Source organism: Mastomys coucha, unplaced genomic scaffold, assembly GCF_008632895.1.
Source record: "Mastomys coucha isolate ucsf_1 unplaced genomic scaffold, UCSF_Mcou_1 pScaffold16, whole genome shotgun sequence".
In the NCBI taxonomy this organism is placed as follows: Eukaryota; Metazoa; Chordata; class Mammalia; order Rodentia; family Muridae; genus Mastomys; species Mastomys coucha.
The window spans coordinates 105,156,654-105,175,530 of record NW_022196898.1 but is presented as its reverse complement, the minus strand read 5'-3'; the positions used below and the strand labels follow the sequence as shown (position 1 = coordinate 105,175,530).

General features: G+C 40.4%; 1 protein-coding gene across 2 annotated transcripts in view; it reads right to left on the bottom strand.

The window, feature by feature from the left end:
* Nucleotides 1-351: 351 nt before the first annotated feature.
* The window catches only part of Ptger3 (prostaglandin E receptor 3), an 83,832-nt gene continuing 65,306 nt past the window's right edge, over nucleotides 352-18,877 (bottom strand). Inside the window, exons 3-4 of one of the 2 annotated variants that reach the window (XM_031375959.1) lie at nucleotides 6,451-6,539; nucleotides 352-3,406 (exon numbers count right to left, since the gene is read on the bottom strand). In XM_031375959.1, coding sequence (XP_031231819.1) covers nucleotides 3,403-3,406; nucleotides 6,451-6,539 — 93 coding nt within the window. In that variant the 3' untranslated portion in view covers nucleotides 352-3,402. The remainder of the gene's footprint in view (nucleotides 3,407-6,450; nucleotides 6,540-18,877) is intronic. The other variant, XM_031375961.1, reaches the window with a different exon arrangement.

Genomic DNA, 18,877 nt, shown 5'->3' with positions numbered 1-18,877 from the left:
TATGGAGAGGCTGTGTTACTTTAAATACATTGTATAGTTTTCTTATATCTTTCATTTCATGTTTTTCTTAATTTTTGGCTTTTCTTGTAAATATTAAAGAGCAGACCAATTAAACTCTGAATTTTTATACATTTTGTAGCTACTCTAAATAACTGCAAGACATGTATCTACACATACCTATACACAGTAATGGATCTACCTTTCTCTTTCTTCCTGTGAAGACTGGAACAAATACAGTTTCTAATGAAAGCCCATTCTCCAGAGACCAGCTCAGCTGCTTTCTGTGGCCTGGTTCTGATGGTAAACTTGCCACACATTCCTGTTATCCTGTCTCACACTGCAGACACAGCCTTGTGGACATTTGCTTTATTTGTTTTCACACTGGTTTGTGCTGGTGCAAGAGGACAGAAGTAGAGATTGGACTCTGCAGGAGGTCATTACAGAACAGATTACATGCAATATACGACACATGAAACAGACATATGTGACATGCAATATGTCACACATAGTAACTTACATCTGTATAATACATTACAAAGAGCCATACACACAGTGCATTTTATACAAGTATCTTACATATATGCAATACATAATATATTACAAAGAATCCACTACATACATGTGAAAAGATGAAGAATGCATGTCTATACATCCACTTAGCACATTAACATTGCGGTTTGGTGTGTTTAACTCTAAGAATTATGATTGGTTTTACAATTGGTTTAAACCTACTGATCAGTTCCACCAGGGCAGCAATTCAGTGGAACTTGTTTTATTTGGAGAATCAGCCCTTATTGTAACCTTATATAAGGATGAGAGTGTTTTCTGTCAATACTGATGATGGCAGCCTTAAAAATTAATTCACATATCACCAAATCACAGCACAAGCACACTTTATAGGAAATCAGCATTTCAGATGAATCCAGTCAGCAGTAGGTGATTTCTCTGAACTAAAAGTCAAAGTATCCTTTGAACTCCATTCAGTTTTGCTGAAAACCTAAAAAACGAAAACCCATTTTTAAAAAAAGCACCATAAGCGTTTTACACAGACACATACGTTCTCTCATCGGAGTTTGGATGAATCACAAGAGGGCCAGTCTGGTGTCTAAGAATCACCTTTGTCAAGCATATCCAGTTATTGCAATATTATTGCATTCTCAAAATGAGCTTTACATTATTGCATTGAACTAGTTTGCTTGGATACAGATGCATTCAGGTCAGAAAGTTAACATGAAACTTCCTCTACTGAACAGTAGTATAGGAGCAGCTTTCTACCAAGTTCCTTCCTATTATAAACTGGGAGTCCTGCATACCCCTGCAGATGATTTCTAGTGAACAGTAACTTTCTAGACATCAAATGTGACAACATGGAGCTAGGATATTCCTAAAGAAAATATAAGAAACAAAAGGGTTCTAGACATTGTTTTTCAGGGGAAAATGACATACCCAGTGAAAGTGCTTAAGGAACAGTGTGGTGTAATACTATGAGCTCCACATAATGTCAGGATGGGGATACAGGCAAGGACACACAGAGGTGTGAATTGTCTGAGGCCTAAGACAAGGTGAGAACAGGTGGGAAGTCTGAAGTTCTGCAGAGGTAAAGTGATGGCTAGGTCTTACAGATAAGAATACATGCATTAGAAGTGGATTCTGCCCATGACATTCAACCTCATGCAGTAAGGAAGTCAGTCTGAAGTTGAACTGAAAGCTCATATCAAGTACTTTGAAATAATTCTAAACAAAGACTTAATCACAACCATGCCTAACTGGCATCTAGTGCATTGCATATACTTCCTAGATATCCTGACAACAACCTTATGGGAAACAGTTTTCTGCTCATAGATGGCTTCATTTGAGACCCAGCGGAATGTGCAGAAGGTTTCTCAAGGGCACAGGGCCTATGCATGGTGTATCAAGAGTCAAATCCAACTTTGGATCAAAGACCATGCAACTGCTGCATCACCTGGTCCTATAAGTAGGGGGTCATTGCAGTAAATCTTAGTGATGAGACTTGCGGAGAACTGTTCAGAGCCCTCTCTTGTGATGATGAAATAGCACAGTTCGATAGCCACAGAGGTAAGAGATGGGCATTCCTCTGATGGTGGTCTTTATCCTGTGCTTAGTAATGATCACTGAACTTAAATCTGAGAAGGAAACAGATTTAAAATAAAGCAGTGGGAGTTGACAACTGACTCACAGAAGGCATTGTTTAGTTATAGGTGGATGAAATAAGAATGGAATCCTGGTGCAGGATGAAACTAAAGATCCCAGAAAAGAGACAGTGTGACATAGCAGTGTCTGAGCAGATACTGAATATCTGCCAAAATAAGGGCTGCATGGGGGGCAGGTGGGGAGTCAGAGGGCAGGTGGAAGAAGGAAGAACAGGTTGTCAGATTCACAAGCACATAAGTGTGTACCAGATGGAAGCTATTAAATAACTCAAATATTTTTCAAACTCCACTATTTCAACACAGACAAAATTATTTTATTTCATAAAAAAGTCACAGACTTAGATGTAGAATAAATGTCACTTAGTAATTTTGCCCTCCCCTCCCCATTTGGATTGTGCTGCCTGAGCACAAATTATGAGAAATATTAAGTAGCTAGTAATTCAAAAATAACACATAGAACTGGAACGATTATTAGCTGGTTTTCCTTTTAACAGCTCTAACTGAACATTTAGTCACCTAGCTTTGGAACTATTAGTAACACCTGGAATGTGTCTTTAGCTAAACTTCTCCCTTTAAAAGCAGAGAAATGAGGGCATGATTCCTGAATTACTAAGGGGCCAGTAATTATAATTAACTTAGAAACCTTATTTCCCAGTCTTACTAAGAAGAACACAACTCTGTGGTGCCATATACCTGCTTGGCACAAATATCCTTTGCACAATCTCTCCTGTCTTCTCATGCAGGCTTTTTTTTTTTTTTTTTTTTTTTTTTTTTTTTTTTTTTTTTTTTGTCTTGTTTAGCTCATGGCTTCTTAGATGAACATTTGCTCTCAACACATTGGTGCTTCACTGTTAAAAAAGTTATGCTGCTTTTTCAGATCTATGTAGTAGAATCAGACTATCAAACACATGAAGGTGTCCATGTCCATAAAGATTCTGGAGGCTGGAGATGGAGACACTTCTGCACTGAGTCTCTCCATGCTTCTCTATGCTCTCTTGCCTCCCCCCTCTCAAGTGCAAAGTCTTGGTCATCCACAGGAACCAGCTAATGGCCAGACTCTCAGATTATCATAAGAAAGCTTGTCTCAGTGTATTTACTGTCAAGGAAAACTTAAAATACGAAGCCAAAAGAAGATGCAATCCAAAATGATTTGGTTATCCTTCCCTGGGGGAAGAAATTCTCAGACCCAGGAAAGCAGGTACTACAACAATAGTCCACTTCAGGTTGTTCCTCATCTGTTAAAACAGAGAAATAACTGTAAGTATAGTAGGAATGACTGTTAATATGTTTGTTTGTAAAATAAAAGTAGCATATAAATAAGAAATCTAAATATCATGTATAGTCAAAACGTGTAGAAATTTGGTGTGTTTTATAAATAAAGTTGATTATAGGTACATCAAATACAGTTAAGCACACAAGTCCCAATAAGTATATAATTGTGATTTTTAAAAGCAAGAAGAGTCATTGAGTATAGCCTCCAATCAAACTAACAAAGTCTTCTGCTAGATAAGGGAATGTGCCGATGCTAGTTAGAGTGAAGCAACTCAGAAACTCTAACTGACAGATCTTCAAATCTCTAATTCTTTTTAGAAGGCATTTTAACTGCACGTGGTTTTCAAGAACATTATAGCTCACACATCACACACTCCTAGAATGTATTCTTAAGCTGAAAGAAAATACAAGCATAAGCAATCTCATAGCTGAGTATGATATCTGTCTTCCAGCACCCGGGAGACTAAGAGAAGAGAATCCAGAGTTCAAGGCAACCCTTGGCTCCATAGAGCAACGTTGAGGTTGGCCAGGACTGCAGAAGACCGTGTCAAACTGATTAACTAACTAACTAACTAACTAACTAACTAACTAACTAACCAACTAACTATAACAACAACAAACCAACCAACTAAGCAAAAGAGCAACTACAAACCCCTTCTTACAATTATAGTGTAGATATTTGCAATGTTACCCAGGGCGATTGTAGATCCTGGCTGAGGGAGCTGCTGTGTGCCCCTTGATAAACTCTTGTGTAGTACACAATATATTAATTTTCTAAAGTATTTGCAAACAGTCTTAGAAGTATATATTCTACATTAAAGAAACAAGAATAGTAGTTTTTCAAAGCACATGTAATAAATGCCTTAAAATGCATGCAATAAATGTACCAGACAGACTTTTTAGAAGGTACAGAGAGAGGCTAGAAATACAGCTCAGCAGTTAAGAACACTTTCTGATATTGCAGAAGATCTGAATTTAATCAGTTCCCAACTCTGTTATTGGATACCTCATAATTTCCTGTAATAACCAGCTCCAGGGGATCCTTTGCCCTCTACTGGCTTCTGCAACCATCTGCTCTCACATAGACACACACACACACACACACATACACACACACACAAATAGGAACACACACAGAAACATGCACACTCATGCACACACTAACATACATGCACATACACCTGTATATATATATATGCTCATATAGACACATGTACAGATGTATAACTAACAAATTAATTTTTAAAAACCCTTGCAGATACACTCACACAGACATATGTGTGGACATAAACACACTAAAAAAATAAATTATTTTTAAAAAAGCCTTAGGGTGAAACTAACAACAACAAAAAGATGGAAATAAATTACCCTCTGTCTTTCCTTTATGCTATGTAGCAATGGGGAGCCACAATGTGCCCAGGATAGCACATTTGATCTCACTGATGCTAAATAAAGGACATAGAATATAAATGTCACTTATATAAAAATTATATTGGTTTCATGACACTTAGAAATATTTAGTTTAATTTGTGTATGTGTATATATGTATGTGGAGTGTGTTGTATTTGTGTTCTTGTATACATGCATAAGAACGGTGTACCCTTAGAGTCCAGAAGAGGGAAGAGGGAGTCAGATCTCTGAAGCTAGAATTACAGGCAGTTGTAAGTCCCCTGACATGAGTCTTGAGAACTGAACCCAGGTCCACTACAAGAGGTGTCAGTGCTCTGAACCACTGAGCTACCCCACAGCTCCAGTCTTGTGATTTTTAAGCTTTTCCAGAGTTCACCAGCATATTTTTTGCTGGTCTATTTTCCAACTTCAAAGAAAAACATACTCAATTTCTTTCCCACAAAACTTAAGTGATTCCACATCATCACAACCAGGAGATGATAAATGGCAAGGATACTAAACTCTTAAATATACACATTCATAGTAACACTGTATACTGAGAAGAGGTATGATCACACCTGGAAAGCCAGAGGATGAAATAAGTAAGCACGCTGGCTTTTGAATTACTTAATAAACCAAGTGTGCTGTGGTTAAAAACAATGAAACCTTTCCCTTCACATCCTCTCTTTTGGATATAGGTTATGGACCAATATCAAGCTGGCAGACTTCATTCAGTCTACCTTTGGTCTGGAGTCCCTAACAGACATGGTGAAGACAGTGTTGGGAAAGAACTGATGCTCTAAATTTAAGTCATTTCAGTCTTCATTGTGCTGTTTCCCAAAGCGTTCATTCTCCAAAGGACACAGTTCATATCAATCAAATCCAATCCAAAGAGGAACCAAGAGTGAGCTGGCAATGTGGCAAAAACATTGGGTTCTGGTGTCTAATTAAGTCACTGACTCAGTCATAAGACACTTGTTATACATCTTATTATGAACACTCAGTGACATGGTAGAGGAACTGATTTGTCATGAGACCAAGCTGGAACCAGTCTCAGCTGGCCCTCAGTGAAAGGAAATGTCTGAAGAGTTTTATTTTTCTGGATTAAGGTGAATGTGATAACATCCAGGTGTGTGTGTGAAAGTGTGTGTGTGTGCATGTGTGAGTGTGTATGTGTATATGTTTGTGTGTGTGTGTGTGCGCGCACGCGCGCACGTTCGTGCGCGTATAGGAGGTGTCAATGAACAATCTTGAGTACTGGTCCCAAAGTAACTTGCACTTTTTCATTGAGACAGTGTCTTCCATTGGAGACTTGACCCTGGAACTTGACCATGTAGGCCAGGCTAGCTGGCCAGTGAACTCCAGGGATTCCCCTGTCTCCCCCTCTCATCTCTCCATCACTAAGATTATAGGTGCACATCACACCTGTCTTTTGACATGGGTTCTACTGGTAGAACAAAGGTCCCCGTGCTTGAGGCAAGCACTAATAGGCTGAGCCATCTCCCCAGCCCTTACTACACATTTCAATTCTCAGAGATTTTTGCCTTGGTAGCATTACTGAGACCTGAGCTGAGGACTAGGAAGCCTCTCTGTCAAGCAGGCAGCCTTTCTATCTCACCTTTCCAGCTGGTCGCTCCACATCAGGACTGAGGAGCCTGGGCAGGGCAAGGAGGTAGAGCTGGAGGCATAGTTGGTGTGGTCCCTGATCTGTGAACAGACAGAGGTGTCAGAGGACAGAGCTACCGACTTTGACGCTTCTCATCAGATGACGTCCCCTTGAAACTGTTGGAAGAAAACCAAAGCTCACACATAGACACACACTGGTCATGAGAAGAGAAGAAATCTGGTGTAGATTACCTTCCCAAGACCACCACACCCCTACCATCATGCTGAAAACTTGACACTCACATTCCACTTCCTCCATGTCCACATCTGAAATGACTTCTAAATCTTCACAGTGGTGACCTTGGCACTTCTTCAGCCCTGAGTCAAAATGCATGCAATACAATGCTCCTTCCAGCTTATAATTGTTCATCACTTTTGATTACTCTTAGGAAAAGACCGGAATTCTTAACTAGACATCAACAAGCCCTGTTTGGTTTATCCTCTAGCTGAAAGACTAGCCTTGTTTTAAACTTTCCCCTGCTCTGGTATCCTCAGCCTCCACTAGTTATGGTACAAATGGAGTCAGCCTCTTCTATCTCAGGGTCTTTGTACCTATTGGTTCATCCCTGCTCCCATTAGCTGGCTAACTCTTACTCATCCTATAGATCTCAACTTGAAAACTTGCTTCTTTATGCACTGTGACTTTTCCATTATTTAATGCTTGCTGTTCATCTCTTCAGGAATTTGTTGTTGGACAGCAATGGGCTTTGTGAGTGTTTGTTTGGTACTGTCTAAGAGAGAAAGTTCACACAGGAGGGGACAGTCTGCTTTTATTTGCTGCTGTGTCTATGACCTGCATGCAGGTCATGACAGTAAGGGTTTATGGCATAAACGATGCTGCTGAACTGGTATCAAACACCTATTCTTAATAGCAGTGCCAAGGTGCAGCCTAATTCATTGGATGCTGTTGAGAAACTAAGAAAAGACTCCTCATGCTGAAAACATATTTCTCTTTAATTTTCTTACAAGGAAAAGAAGGATGAAATATGAAACTGTTTTGCTGCCCAGAATGTTGGCTTATTCTCAATAAAGTCATCAGGACCAGCTGGGGTGGCATACCTGTGGGAAACACATGACATTGCTTAGCTTGTCAAATGAACATTCTGGCTGAGTGAGTGAAACTGGTGAGTTCAGGAAATGGGTGAGTTCATCAGGAAACTGTGTCTGGATACCTGTGAATGTGACATGTCTTTCTTACAATTCCAGAGAAAACAGGAGATCAGTGACATTTTTCCACTCAAACACAACTCTGGGTTAGGGGTGACTTGGGAACAAATATGGTTCCCCATTTCTTCTGCCAGGCCCTGAGAACCCCCTTTTATCCTTGTAGTTGAAGAAATCCCATCTGGCTGAGGTGGGTTCTAGCACTAACCAGCATCTTTCTGATGCCAGTAGGCTAATGGGTTCTTGCTTCATGATGTAAACACACTTGAGCTTGCCACATTTGTTGGCTATGCTTTAGCAATAGGCAAAGTTTCAGAATCTGGTATCAAACTGCAGAAGAACACTGCTGTGTGGAACTGAGACACTATGTACCGGTCCCTGTCAGCCCATTCCGGCCCACAGCTCATGCATTAAACATGCACCTAACACAAGCCATGAACTTGGAAAGTGAGGTGTTAGTGTGAGCTTGTCAGTTGGAACATGTGCATTTCCTTGCTTGGGAAAGAGAGCATGGGTGTGATCCTGAGTTAAGGAGAGTATATAAAAGCTTTCACTTCCCAATTCTGTTGTAAACTACCACAGAAATAAGTCTGGTTATTGAAATAGTTTTATACTTGATTGATAGATGGTTTAACCCAATAATGGTTTCCTGGTGATGGCTTATCATCCACATTTTTCTTCTCTCAAACACTTCCTCTATACCATTTCTAAGACAAACATCAATAAGTTCTAAAGACCTTTGGGGTTTTTGCAACCAGATAGAGCCCTATGGCACCTAGGGTACCGAAAGTGCCACCAAGTGATTCCAGCATCCCTGTGGATCCTTGTCCTGCCTCTGAGCTCCATGCCATACATGGTCCACTCCCTCAGACAAGGTGAGGCATGTGAAGGAACAGGAAGGACTCTGAAAAAGCAGCAAGTCATCAGCCAGCGCTAGATGTACCCTTTGACACCTTTGCTTAGCTGTGAATGAGAAGGGTGCCATTGGGTGGATGGGGCACACTTGGAAGGGTGCCCTGTGAAAAGCAGCCTTCTCTTACTTGTGATTCATTCCCCTTAGCTAGGGTATAAGCTTTTAGACTATACTCAGATGCAGTATTTAAAAGTTCACTGGCACTTGGGAGGCAGAGACAGGCAAAGGCAGGAGACTGGAAATATATGGCCAGCCTGGAACTTATTTAGGGTAGAGGGAATGGTAGATGGAAACATCTCTCTTAAGTCTACCCCACACCTATGATACCAGACTCTTGATTTTAATATCATTTCATGTTTAACTTCTCAAATGCCTCCTACAGCACCTCCAAAATGGTATGGGAAGCTGCAAGTGGGCCTCTTAGACACTTCAACTCTCCACCATGGTTTTGGGTAAGCTCATCGGATGGCCAAGTGTTTCCACACCACCAAATATAATCTATCTACCCAGTTCTCTCTGAGTATAAGAGCCCAAAGTTTTCAGTTAAAAGTGTACCTTATTACTTATCTAAAAGTGCTATTTCTAGACATTTCTAGACATTTTCTGGTAGAATTTTATGGATATCTTATATACAATATACTGTTTGCAACTAGGGAAAAATTGTAACTCATGAAGATATATCAAGGGCAATTTTTAAGAAACCAGGTGAAATACCAAATGCTATCTACCCAAGGTCAGCTTCCTGTGGCAACTGTATTAACATACCAGTCACTTGCTAACATCTTAACACAGCCAGTACTGAATCTCCTCTGTGTGTGTCCTGTGAACCCTGCAGCTGTTGGAGGTTTGACTGAGGGTGACTGACCCCTCTATTTGCACTGCCTCTGTCTATAAGGCGCTGTAGTTAGAGGGCTTTATCTGTGAGCTCATCAGTTAATTGACTTATTCCATTTGCTTGCCTACTCCTGACATGTCAGGGCCAGGACAGTCTACACCAAGACCAGCACAAACATTAGCTTCATGTTCTGAAGAGCTCTGAGAGAAAACTTCTAGAATTCTCTACCATTAACTCTTGTCACCTGTATTCTTATTATAACCATACTTCTCTCATAGCTTTACCTCCTTCATCTGCCTCCTGTTTACTGGCTCCTTTCAACTATTTTGAATATGACTTACACTCTTTGATTTCTTCCTTAAAAAGTAACCATAATTATAAAGTACCTTTCTCCTGACAAACACTGTTCTAAACATCTTACCAATATTAATTCACTGAATTATCACCATCTTCCCTTGACACTTGAGGAAACTGAGACACATAAAAGTAGTAGCCCAGGGTCACCTACAAAATGTGACAGATCTTAGCCTAAAACATACAAGTATAATGATACATTACCAACTATACCAATTATAGCTAGTATATTGTGCATACATTGCTTTCTCTCATGCCCATTGCTGAATTTCACTCAATATTAATAAAAATTGTCTGTTAGTAACTTTCAGTATTTTTTGCCACTACTGGTACTGCAGTTGTTAAGGTAAGTATATCTGTACAATAAATTAATCTCTAAAGTATATAAACTTGGCCTTTCCTTTCTGTATAAACAAAACAAAACATTATTACCTGAAATGAACATAATGTTCTGATGAGGGATAGAGTAAATTTTATTTCATGATACTAAAAAGAGAAATTAGTCATTTGGTCAATTAATAATAAATAACTAAACATACATGATAGAGAGGAAATTGAAGGGATATTGAAATGGAAATCCAAACCCCTCATGGTCAGTGGCTTTTCACAATTCAGACAACAATATGTAGACTATACTGCCTGATTTCTACTTTGAAGAATGTTTAGTATGGTAGAAAGTCAATTGGGATAACAGAAAACAGTAGAAAGGGGATCTAATTGCAGGAGAGGACAGCATGAAGGAGCCTGTCCTTACCTAGTGTAGAAACTCACAGCTCTTCTGGAGGGTGGGTCAGCTCTTAGGCACAGGGCCAACCACTCACAACAAGGTGGTAGTCTTATAAATACACAAAACTTCCCTTTCTAAACCTAGAAGGAGCCTTGGGGATCATGAAATCTAACTAAATTTACACATGGGGATGTGAAGCCAAGTTGTTTTTATGGTAACAAAGCTGGATTTTGGTAAAGTTTTGTCGGGAATCCAGTTTCCTCGTTTTTTATCCCACATGAGACCCAAGAATAGATCAGCAGATTTCATCTCCATATAAACAGCCAAAAGCATAAGCTATTCAGAAAAAAAGAGAAAGGAGAGAGGAGGGAAGGAGAGGGGAGGGGAGAGGAGAGAAGGAGCAAGGAGGAGAGGAAGAGAGGGGAGGAGAGGGGAGAGGAGTGGAGGGAAGGGGAGAAGGACTGGAGGGAGAGAGAATGCGAACTACTAACCAGAATGAAAGCTGACAAAGGACTTGGCCAGTGCTGCTTGTCATGAGCCCCAGATGGTCATAGGTGTTTGTTGATGCCCTCTTGAGAGTCTAGCCTCTAGCCTAGAGGGTTTTTGAGTGAGTGATCTTGTGTTTTCACACAGTATCTGTAAGTAGAGATTAGCTCCACTCATAGGCAAATGTTGTTAATCATGATGCTTCCATGAAGTAAGTAACTTGCTCAAATCTAGATCATGAGCCACATCTGGGTCCTCGTGTGCCATGCCACACTCCAAAAAGTATTTGAGTTGATAAATTATTCTAGAGTGAGGATAAGGACAGTGAGCCACCTCAGCCAAGGGACAGGCTCTCAGCAGGTTTGTTGACTCGGTCATAGTCCTTCTGGCCCACCCTTCATCAGGTCCCCTTCCAGCTCCTCAGAGCTTCCTGGCTCCTTCCTGTTCTTCTTGAAATCTAAATTACTCTGAGAATGCGGAAGAGGGCCTCGGTGGTGACCCTGAGTGCTGCAAGCCTGAGGCAGCTGGAGGTGGATTAGCATCTGTCCTTTATGTCTGGGGGCTCAGAGCCTCTCCTCACCATGCAGGTTTTGGAACTGTGGCAAAACCACAGTTTTTACTTGAACCTGGGAGTTTTCGGTGGGTTTCTGTGGTTTTCCAGAATACTGACATGTATTCTAAGCAGAATAAATCTTCATTACACTGCTTTCCTTACATTAATGTAGGCTCACAATGCCTTGACAACTTAGAGAAAGAGACATATAAAAGTGGTTGAGGAGATTTTGGGTTTCCTGGAATATAGAAGGAATTGTGAGGAAAGCTGCAGAGGAAAGGCTAAGTTCTTAAAGGCACAGTAGCAGGTCTGAGCCAACACTGCCCACCACAGCATTTCTCTTTCTGCTAAGATTGAGTAGTGCCTGGAGAACACAATGTCCCTCTTCTCCAAGACTTTCACACACACTGAGTAGTCGCATGACAAAAACCTGAGAAGAAAGAATGCCCAGGGTGAAATCAATTCCCCAGTAGCAGGATGCTCCTGGAATACAACAGGAAAAGGCTGAGAAACAGAGCCCTCACCTCTCAACCTCTGTGATCACACCTGGACCATCTCACCACGGGCCCTAAGGAACCTGAGTGCTGAGCATGGCCCTCATCTCAGGGTGATCTTCTTGGTGTTTTCTTTTAAAACCATGACATTATCACAGAAAGCAAAGGGGGCTGCTTTTAAGTGCGAAATGTGAGAAGCTGCACGGGAGTGGTGGGATGGAGGGTGGGGGTGGGGGGGAGGGGCTGTCCAGAGGCAAGGTTTCAGACAATTCAGTGCTTCTCTATGAAGGAGTTAACAAAGCTTCCCACAGAGTTTGGTAAAAAGTCCTTAGATGCTGTGCTTCCACACAGCCAGTCATCTCTGTACTGCTGTGGGTTTTCATTTCCTCTTTAAGTGGTTATTTTCCAGGAGGATATGCACGCTTTATTTGAGCATTACACCATTTAAAAATCCATGTTGTGAAATACTATAAGAAAAAAATAAGAACAATAAAAGTCCATATTCCAAGTGGTTAGCCCTGAAATTATAGTCATGCAAGTGACTCTAAACAGACTGAGTAGGTTATGTTTATATATTCAGCTGCATATATCCACACATACATATTCAATAATAACAATTTTTTAAAAGGCCAGGATTTCAAGAGAGAGAGCAAGAAGCGGAACATAGGAAGGATTAGAAGAAAGAAAGGGAAAATTATATTTTAATTAGAAAATAATAAAAAATTAAGACACTATCTAAAGCAAACCTCTATAATAATCTAAATTTAACAATACTTTTTGAATGAGCCAATGTTCAAACATTACCTTAATCTTTAAAACATCAACAAGCAAAATATAAAGAAAAAATAAGTCTATATCTCAACCATCAAGTTGAAATGATTCTTATTTTTTAAATATTTATTTGTGTGTGCACCTAAGTTTGTGTCTGGGCATCATGTGTGTGCATGTGTGTGTAGAACTAGGTATGTGTCTGGGCATCGTGTATGTGTATATGTGTGTATGTATGCACCTAAGTATATGTCTGTGCATTGTGTGTGTGTGTGTGTGTGTGTGCATGTGTGTGTGTACACCTAAGTATGTGTCTGGGCATCGTGTGTGTGCATGTGTGTGTATGTATGCACCTAAGTATATGTCTGTGCATTGTGTGTGTGTGTGTGTGTGTGTGTGTGTGTGTATGCATGTGTGTGTGTAAACCTAAGTATGTGTCTGGGCATCATGTGTGTGCATGTGTGTGTAGACCTAAGTATGTGCCTGGGCATCGTGTATGTGTATATGTGTGTATGTATGCACCTAAGTATATGTCTGTGCATTGTGTGTGTGTGTGTGTGTGTGTACACCTAGGTATATGTTTGTGCATCATGTGTCTGCCCATGAAAGTCAGAAGGCATCATATCTTCTGGAACTAGATTTATAGGTGTGAAATGCCATATGGGTCCCTAGAATAGAAGCTGTGTCCTCTGCAAGAGCAGTGCTCTTAGCTGCTGAGCCATCGCTTCAGCATTGATTCTAAAAGGAAAGAAAGAAAAAAGAAACATACAGACACACACACACAAACACACATGCACTCATACACACACACACACACACACACACTGCGAGAGAATCTCCTTTCTGAACCACAGCACTTTTCAGTTCCTCCTTTATCATCCCTGCACAATCATGTGGACACATGTTCCTTTAGAATGTGTCTTTCTTGTCTCTGGTCTTTGTTTTAAGTGCCCACATTTGGCCCCTGTGTAATAAAGCCATCGAGCAGTGTTTACTCTGTGGATCCGCCCTTGACTCCTCTCAGTGATTGACTGTGACCCAGAAGTGAGAGCCAAATAATCCTTTTCCTCCCAAAACTGCTACTTGGGGAGTGTTTTCTCATGCATGGTAACATGGAGAAATTAGACCTCTCTATGTGATTGATTGTGAGTTAGATCGGAAGGACTATTGTGTCTGAATTGCTTGGAACAGAGCTGACAGTGTGCTCAGGGCTCAGAGTAAGTAGCCCCCTTTCAGCTATGCCAGATAGATATTTGTTACCCTGTCTGCATTTCCAGGTCCCTGTAAGGGAATGTCCATACCTATGACCTCTGCTGAAGATATACCTGTGGGTCTCTCTGCACACATTTTTGTATAAGGATCACAGTCCTTATACACACAGTCCAATCTGACTATGCAGATATGCAAACTGAAGTTTGCATACTGATCAGTGCAAACTGATACTTATGAAGTGTAAACTGATCAGCCTGTCATCTTGACAATCAAGGAGCAAACTGTCGATTTGATGGTTCATATTGATTGTCAACTTGAACAAAAAAACAAACCTCTGTCAGGTCTATGGAGGAGTTTCTAGATCAGGTAAATTAAGGCAAGGAGAACCATCTTAGCTGTGAATGGCATCATCCATAAGCCACTCACAGCCATAGGGTACAGGAATGAGTGTTAAGAACAAAGCACCACTGTTCACCTTTCTCTGTCCCCTAACTATACCTGCAGTTTGAACTTACATTCCTCACACATTTTTTTGACATAACTTTTCTGCCATGGTGGATTATTCACTTGAGTTGTGAGTCCAAATAAATCCTGTATTGCTTAAACATTTTATGTCAGCTACTTCATCACAACCAGGAGGCAAGAAACTAACATGACCAAGATTTCCTCTCTTGAGAATCTGAACCTGGAAGGTAGTGACATGGTTTGGATATAAAATGTCCCCCTGGAGCTCAGGTGTAGAACTCTTGGTTCCAGCATTGGTTCTGGGAGGCTGATGAACCTTCAGGAGGGAGGGCGCAGCTGGCACAGGTAGGGCATGGAGGAAGGCATCTTAAGGTTTCTCAGCCTGCTTCCTGGCTCACCTATGGGAGTCCCAGCCATGGGCTCTGCGACTCTGACATCCAACATGTCTTCCCCACCATACCATAATGCACCAGGCCTCTCAAACCGTGAGCCCAAATCAATCCTTCCCATGAGCTGCTTTCTAGCAGATTTTTTTTTCTCACAAAAACAAGAGAGGTAACTAATGAGAGTGCCAGGAGACTCAGGGCCTAGCTATCAACTTTATTGGTTATTTTTCTTGACAAACTGGGAAGTAGAGGACTCAGGCGGGAACTGGGAACTTGTTTCAGCCATCTCTACAGCCCTATATCTGAAAGTAGATCCTAGGTCCAAAAGGTATACAGCCTTCCAAAACAGGGCCACCAAGTGGGGACCAGTTCTTCTAACATATGAGCTTGTGGAGATATTTCATATCAATAATATCCATTTAAATGGAAAAATACTTTACACTTTTTGTAAAATAGCTAAAAAAGAAGTTGTACAGATTACAAAAATTGGAAAGGCTTGGTGGCAACAAAAATACCCACATATCTTTAAATAAATATACAAATATATGAAATATATTTTAAAAATTATTTTCTGGGCTTGGTAAAAATACTGTCCCTAACACTGAAATCTGTTTTTCTGCTAAAGGAACATAGCAATAAGATGACTCCCAAAGGTATTTTGTTATATCTATAGATCAGCGTCTGACTTAGAGATAACCAGAGAAACTCCCTTCTATAGTAGATGGTAATTAATACAGAGACCCACAATTGGATAATTTGAGAGACTTTGGAGCACTTAGCTCTAAATGGGATGTCTTCATAAAACTTCTCCCCCTGTGGATCAGAAGAGGAGGCAGAAAGACTGTAAGAGCCAAAAATTATGGATCACACCAAGGACCTTCCCTACACCACAGGACCAATATGTAAATGAGCTCATAAAAGAGTCTGTGGCAGCACACAGGGCCTGCACAGGTTTAAGCCACATGGGGTCCCAGAACTGAGAGGAGGAAGTAAACAGTATTTCCCATGCCTACCCGAGTACCTATCTCCAATTGATAACTGCCTGCAAAGGAAAAATTAATCCTCTCCAATGGAGTATCACTGGACATATAAAACATACTTAAGAGTTAGCCCCCAGCCCAGCCATAAATGGGCATCACAAAAACACAGAATAAACTAAGTTTGTTTGTTTGTTTGTTGTTATTTTTGTTTTTTTTTTTTTTTTTGTGGTTTTTGTTTCTTCAAACCAGGGTTTTTCTGTGTAGCTCTGTCTGTTCTGGAACTTGCTCTGGAACAAGGCTGGCCTTGAACTCATAGAGATCTACCTGCCTCTGCTTCCCAAGTGCTGGGATTCTAGGTGTGGACCATCACTAATAGGCTTAATTCAATGGTATTTTTGTATTTTTTTGTCTTATAGTACTTTTGGTTTTTGTTTGTTTGTTTTTGTTTTGCTGGTGTTTTGGTTTTATGACTTGCAATTTTTTTTTTGTTTTTATGGTTTATTTTTTGAGTTACTTGTTTTATATTGAAATTGTTTTGTTTTCCTGCTTGTTTGTCTAAATAGAAAGAAAAAGAAAAGGCGTGGAGTTGAGTGGTAGGGAAAGAAGAAACCTTGATCAGACTACGTTGTATGAAAAAAAATTTTTTTTAGTTAAGAAAATTTACCATTCTCTGCTCTTGCACATGCAAACCTTTTTTGATTGTAGCCAGATGAAAATGAGACAGGGAATGAGACAGCCATGTGGCAAAGCAGAGCTTGCTGAAGACCTGCTCACACTTAGAGAAGGAGATAACCTGGAGGGAGAGGCAGGGGATGATGTCATCCATCCAGCATGGCTGCCACAACTCCAAACTACGTGTGTGTGTGTGTGTGTGTGTGTGTGTGTGTGTGTGTGTGTGTGTGCGCGCGCGCACCAAACTACTCACGTGTGTATAGGAGGTAGGAACAGGAACTCCAAAGATCAGGAAGAAAGGGTCTAAGCACTAAGGTCATGCAGTGGTGATGCTATGTGCTACACAACAAACTTTAAAACACACATTTTAAAATTCCTATTCCTAAAACCACACTAACTTAACGACTGGTTAACTTATAGGTCACGGTCACAGTAAACCCTAAGTTGTGGACAATGCATGCCATTACGCTGCTCCCCCAGCTAGCAGTAAAGGAAAAATCAGATGTTATTGAGGCTGAAAAAAATCCAGGACTGATGCTATAAATATGTGGACATGAGCCCCCTCCCCCAATTAAATGCATTGCAAAGATGATCAGAAAGAAATCCAAATCATTGCCCCAAATGAAAAATTTAAAAAAAGACCTCCCTAATTCCAAACAAGGTAGGAATGTAGATATAAAGTCAAATTAAGTCTGACAGAAGGTATGTTCTCTGCTTTTTTTTTAATAACTTGTCATGGAAGAGTGACTGAGGATCTCCTTGCAATTTCCTATGGCAAACAGATCAGGAAATTCAGCTCAGACAAAAAGCAAATAACTGAAGGCTCTCACTTATCATCAGTCAGAAGCTGAGGGGTTCAAGGAAGATTAAAGACTGCTGTGGATGTGGTAATGTGTGTGAGCTATGGATCTCATGATACATCAGTCCTTCTCATCTCTAGGTCAGAGCAGGTTTATTTAATACCTTTGCACTTCTATATGCTAGCCAGGGCGGTGGGAGAGTCAAATCCTGATTCAGGCGGCTGCTGTCTGCAAAACATTTATTATATCAAAGTGATTCCCTGTAGCTCCCACTGTGCATCATAATCACCCACAGCCATTCAACAACCAGATTAGGTTCTCCCCACTTGGGACAACATGTGGGTCTCATCTGATTCTCTCCTCTATGCCTCATAGGTTCTCCCCACTCAGGACAACATGTGGGTCCCATCTGATTCTCTCCTCTACGCCTGAGGCAGATACTTTAGCCTTATAATGAAGGTCAACCCAAACAGCTCTTGTATAAGATGCTGTCCAGGCAGTAAAAAGTTCTTGACTCAAGAATAATGAAATTGCTATAAATTGTATATGATTTAAAGTGACCACTATGCAGTATACATCCTATGAGTTAAAGGATTATGATGAGCCTAAACTCAGTGTACCTCCATTTCTCTAGGGTTATAGGGTCAGCCAAAAAAAAAAATGGCTAAAGCTCCATCATGGACATCTGGAAAAAAATGTCTCAGTTTTGAATACAAAACAATACAGTAAAATCATTATTGCCTGGCATTTCTTAGTCTAAAAGTCACAATAACTATAACTCTCAAACAAAGTGTGAACAGATCCCCTGAAGTAAGTAACTCACAGAGAGAACAGACATCACAAGGCCACTCAACCTCAGCACGGTATGTAAGGCTTGTGGATCCTAGCAGCTGCTCTCCCCTTCCTTGTTTAAAAAAAAAAAAAAGTCTCTTACTAGCTAGATACCAACTAAGACACTGTATTCTCTGCTCTGTCTGCATTAGGTGTGGCCATGAGATGAAATTCTCGACAGTCATAGGTGAGCAGAAGAGATGAGACTTCTGCACTGTCTCAAGGAGGAGAGGTTCGCCTTTCTATACTTCCTCTTTCTCACCAGAAAGTAGACTGATGGCTACCACTCAGGCAGTTGTATTGGACCACAAGGCAGTGAATACAAATGACAGCTGGAATAGCTTTCATCTCTGATGACCAGGAGATGGCCAGGTCATCCCTGGGCTACCTGCACAGCATTTAATTACATATCAGGGAAATATCCTTAAAGCCATTATTTCTAAACTTAATTTTGTAATTCTGTAGAGAAGTGTTGTTTATAGAATGTGTGGGTTCTTGAGAATAGTGTGGGGGCACCATCTAGACTGTGATATTACGATTGGCAATGAGCAGTTGGCTAATATGATCATTTTTAAACAATGAAAAAATTATTAGCTAATTTCAAAAAAGCTACTTGATTAAAATGTGCATGTGACAATGATTGAAATCTAAATGCCATGCATAACAAATTTCTTTTTTTTAACTTTTATTGCTTTATGATGAGAAAAGTTACATGATTTCAATTTATCTGAATTTGTTAA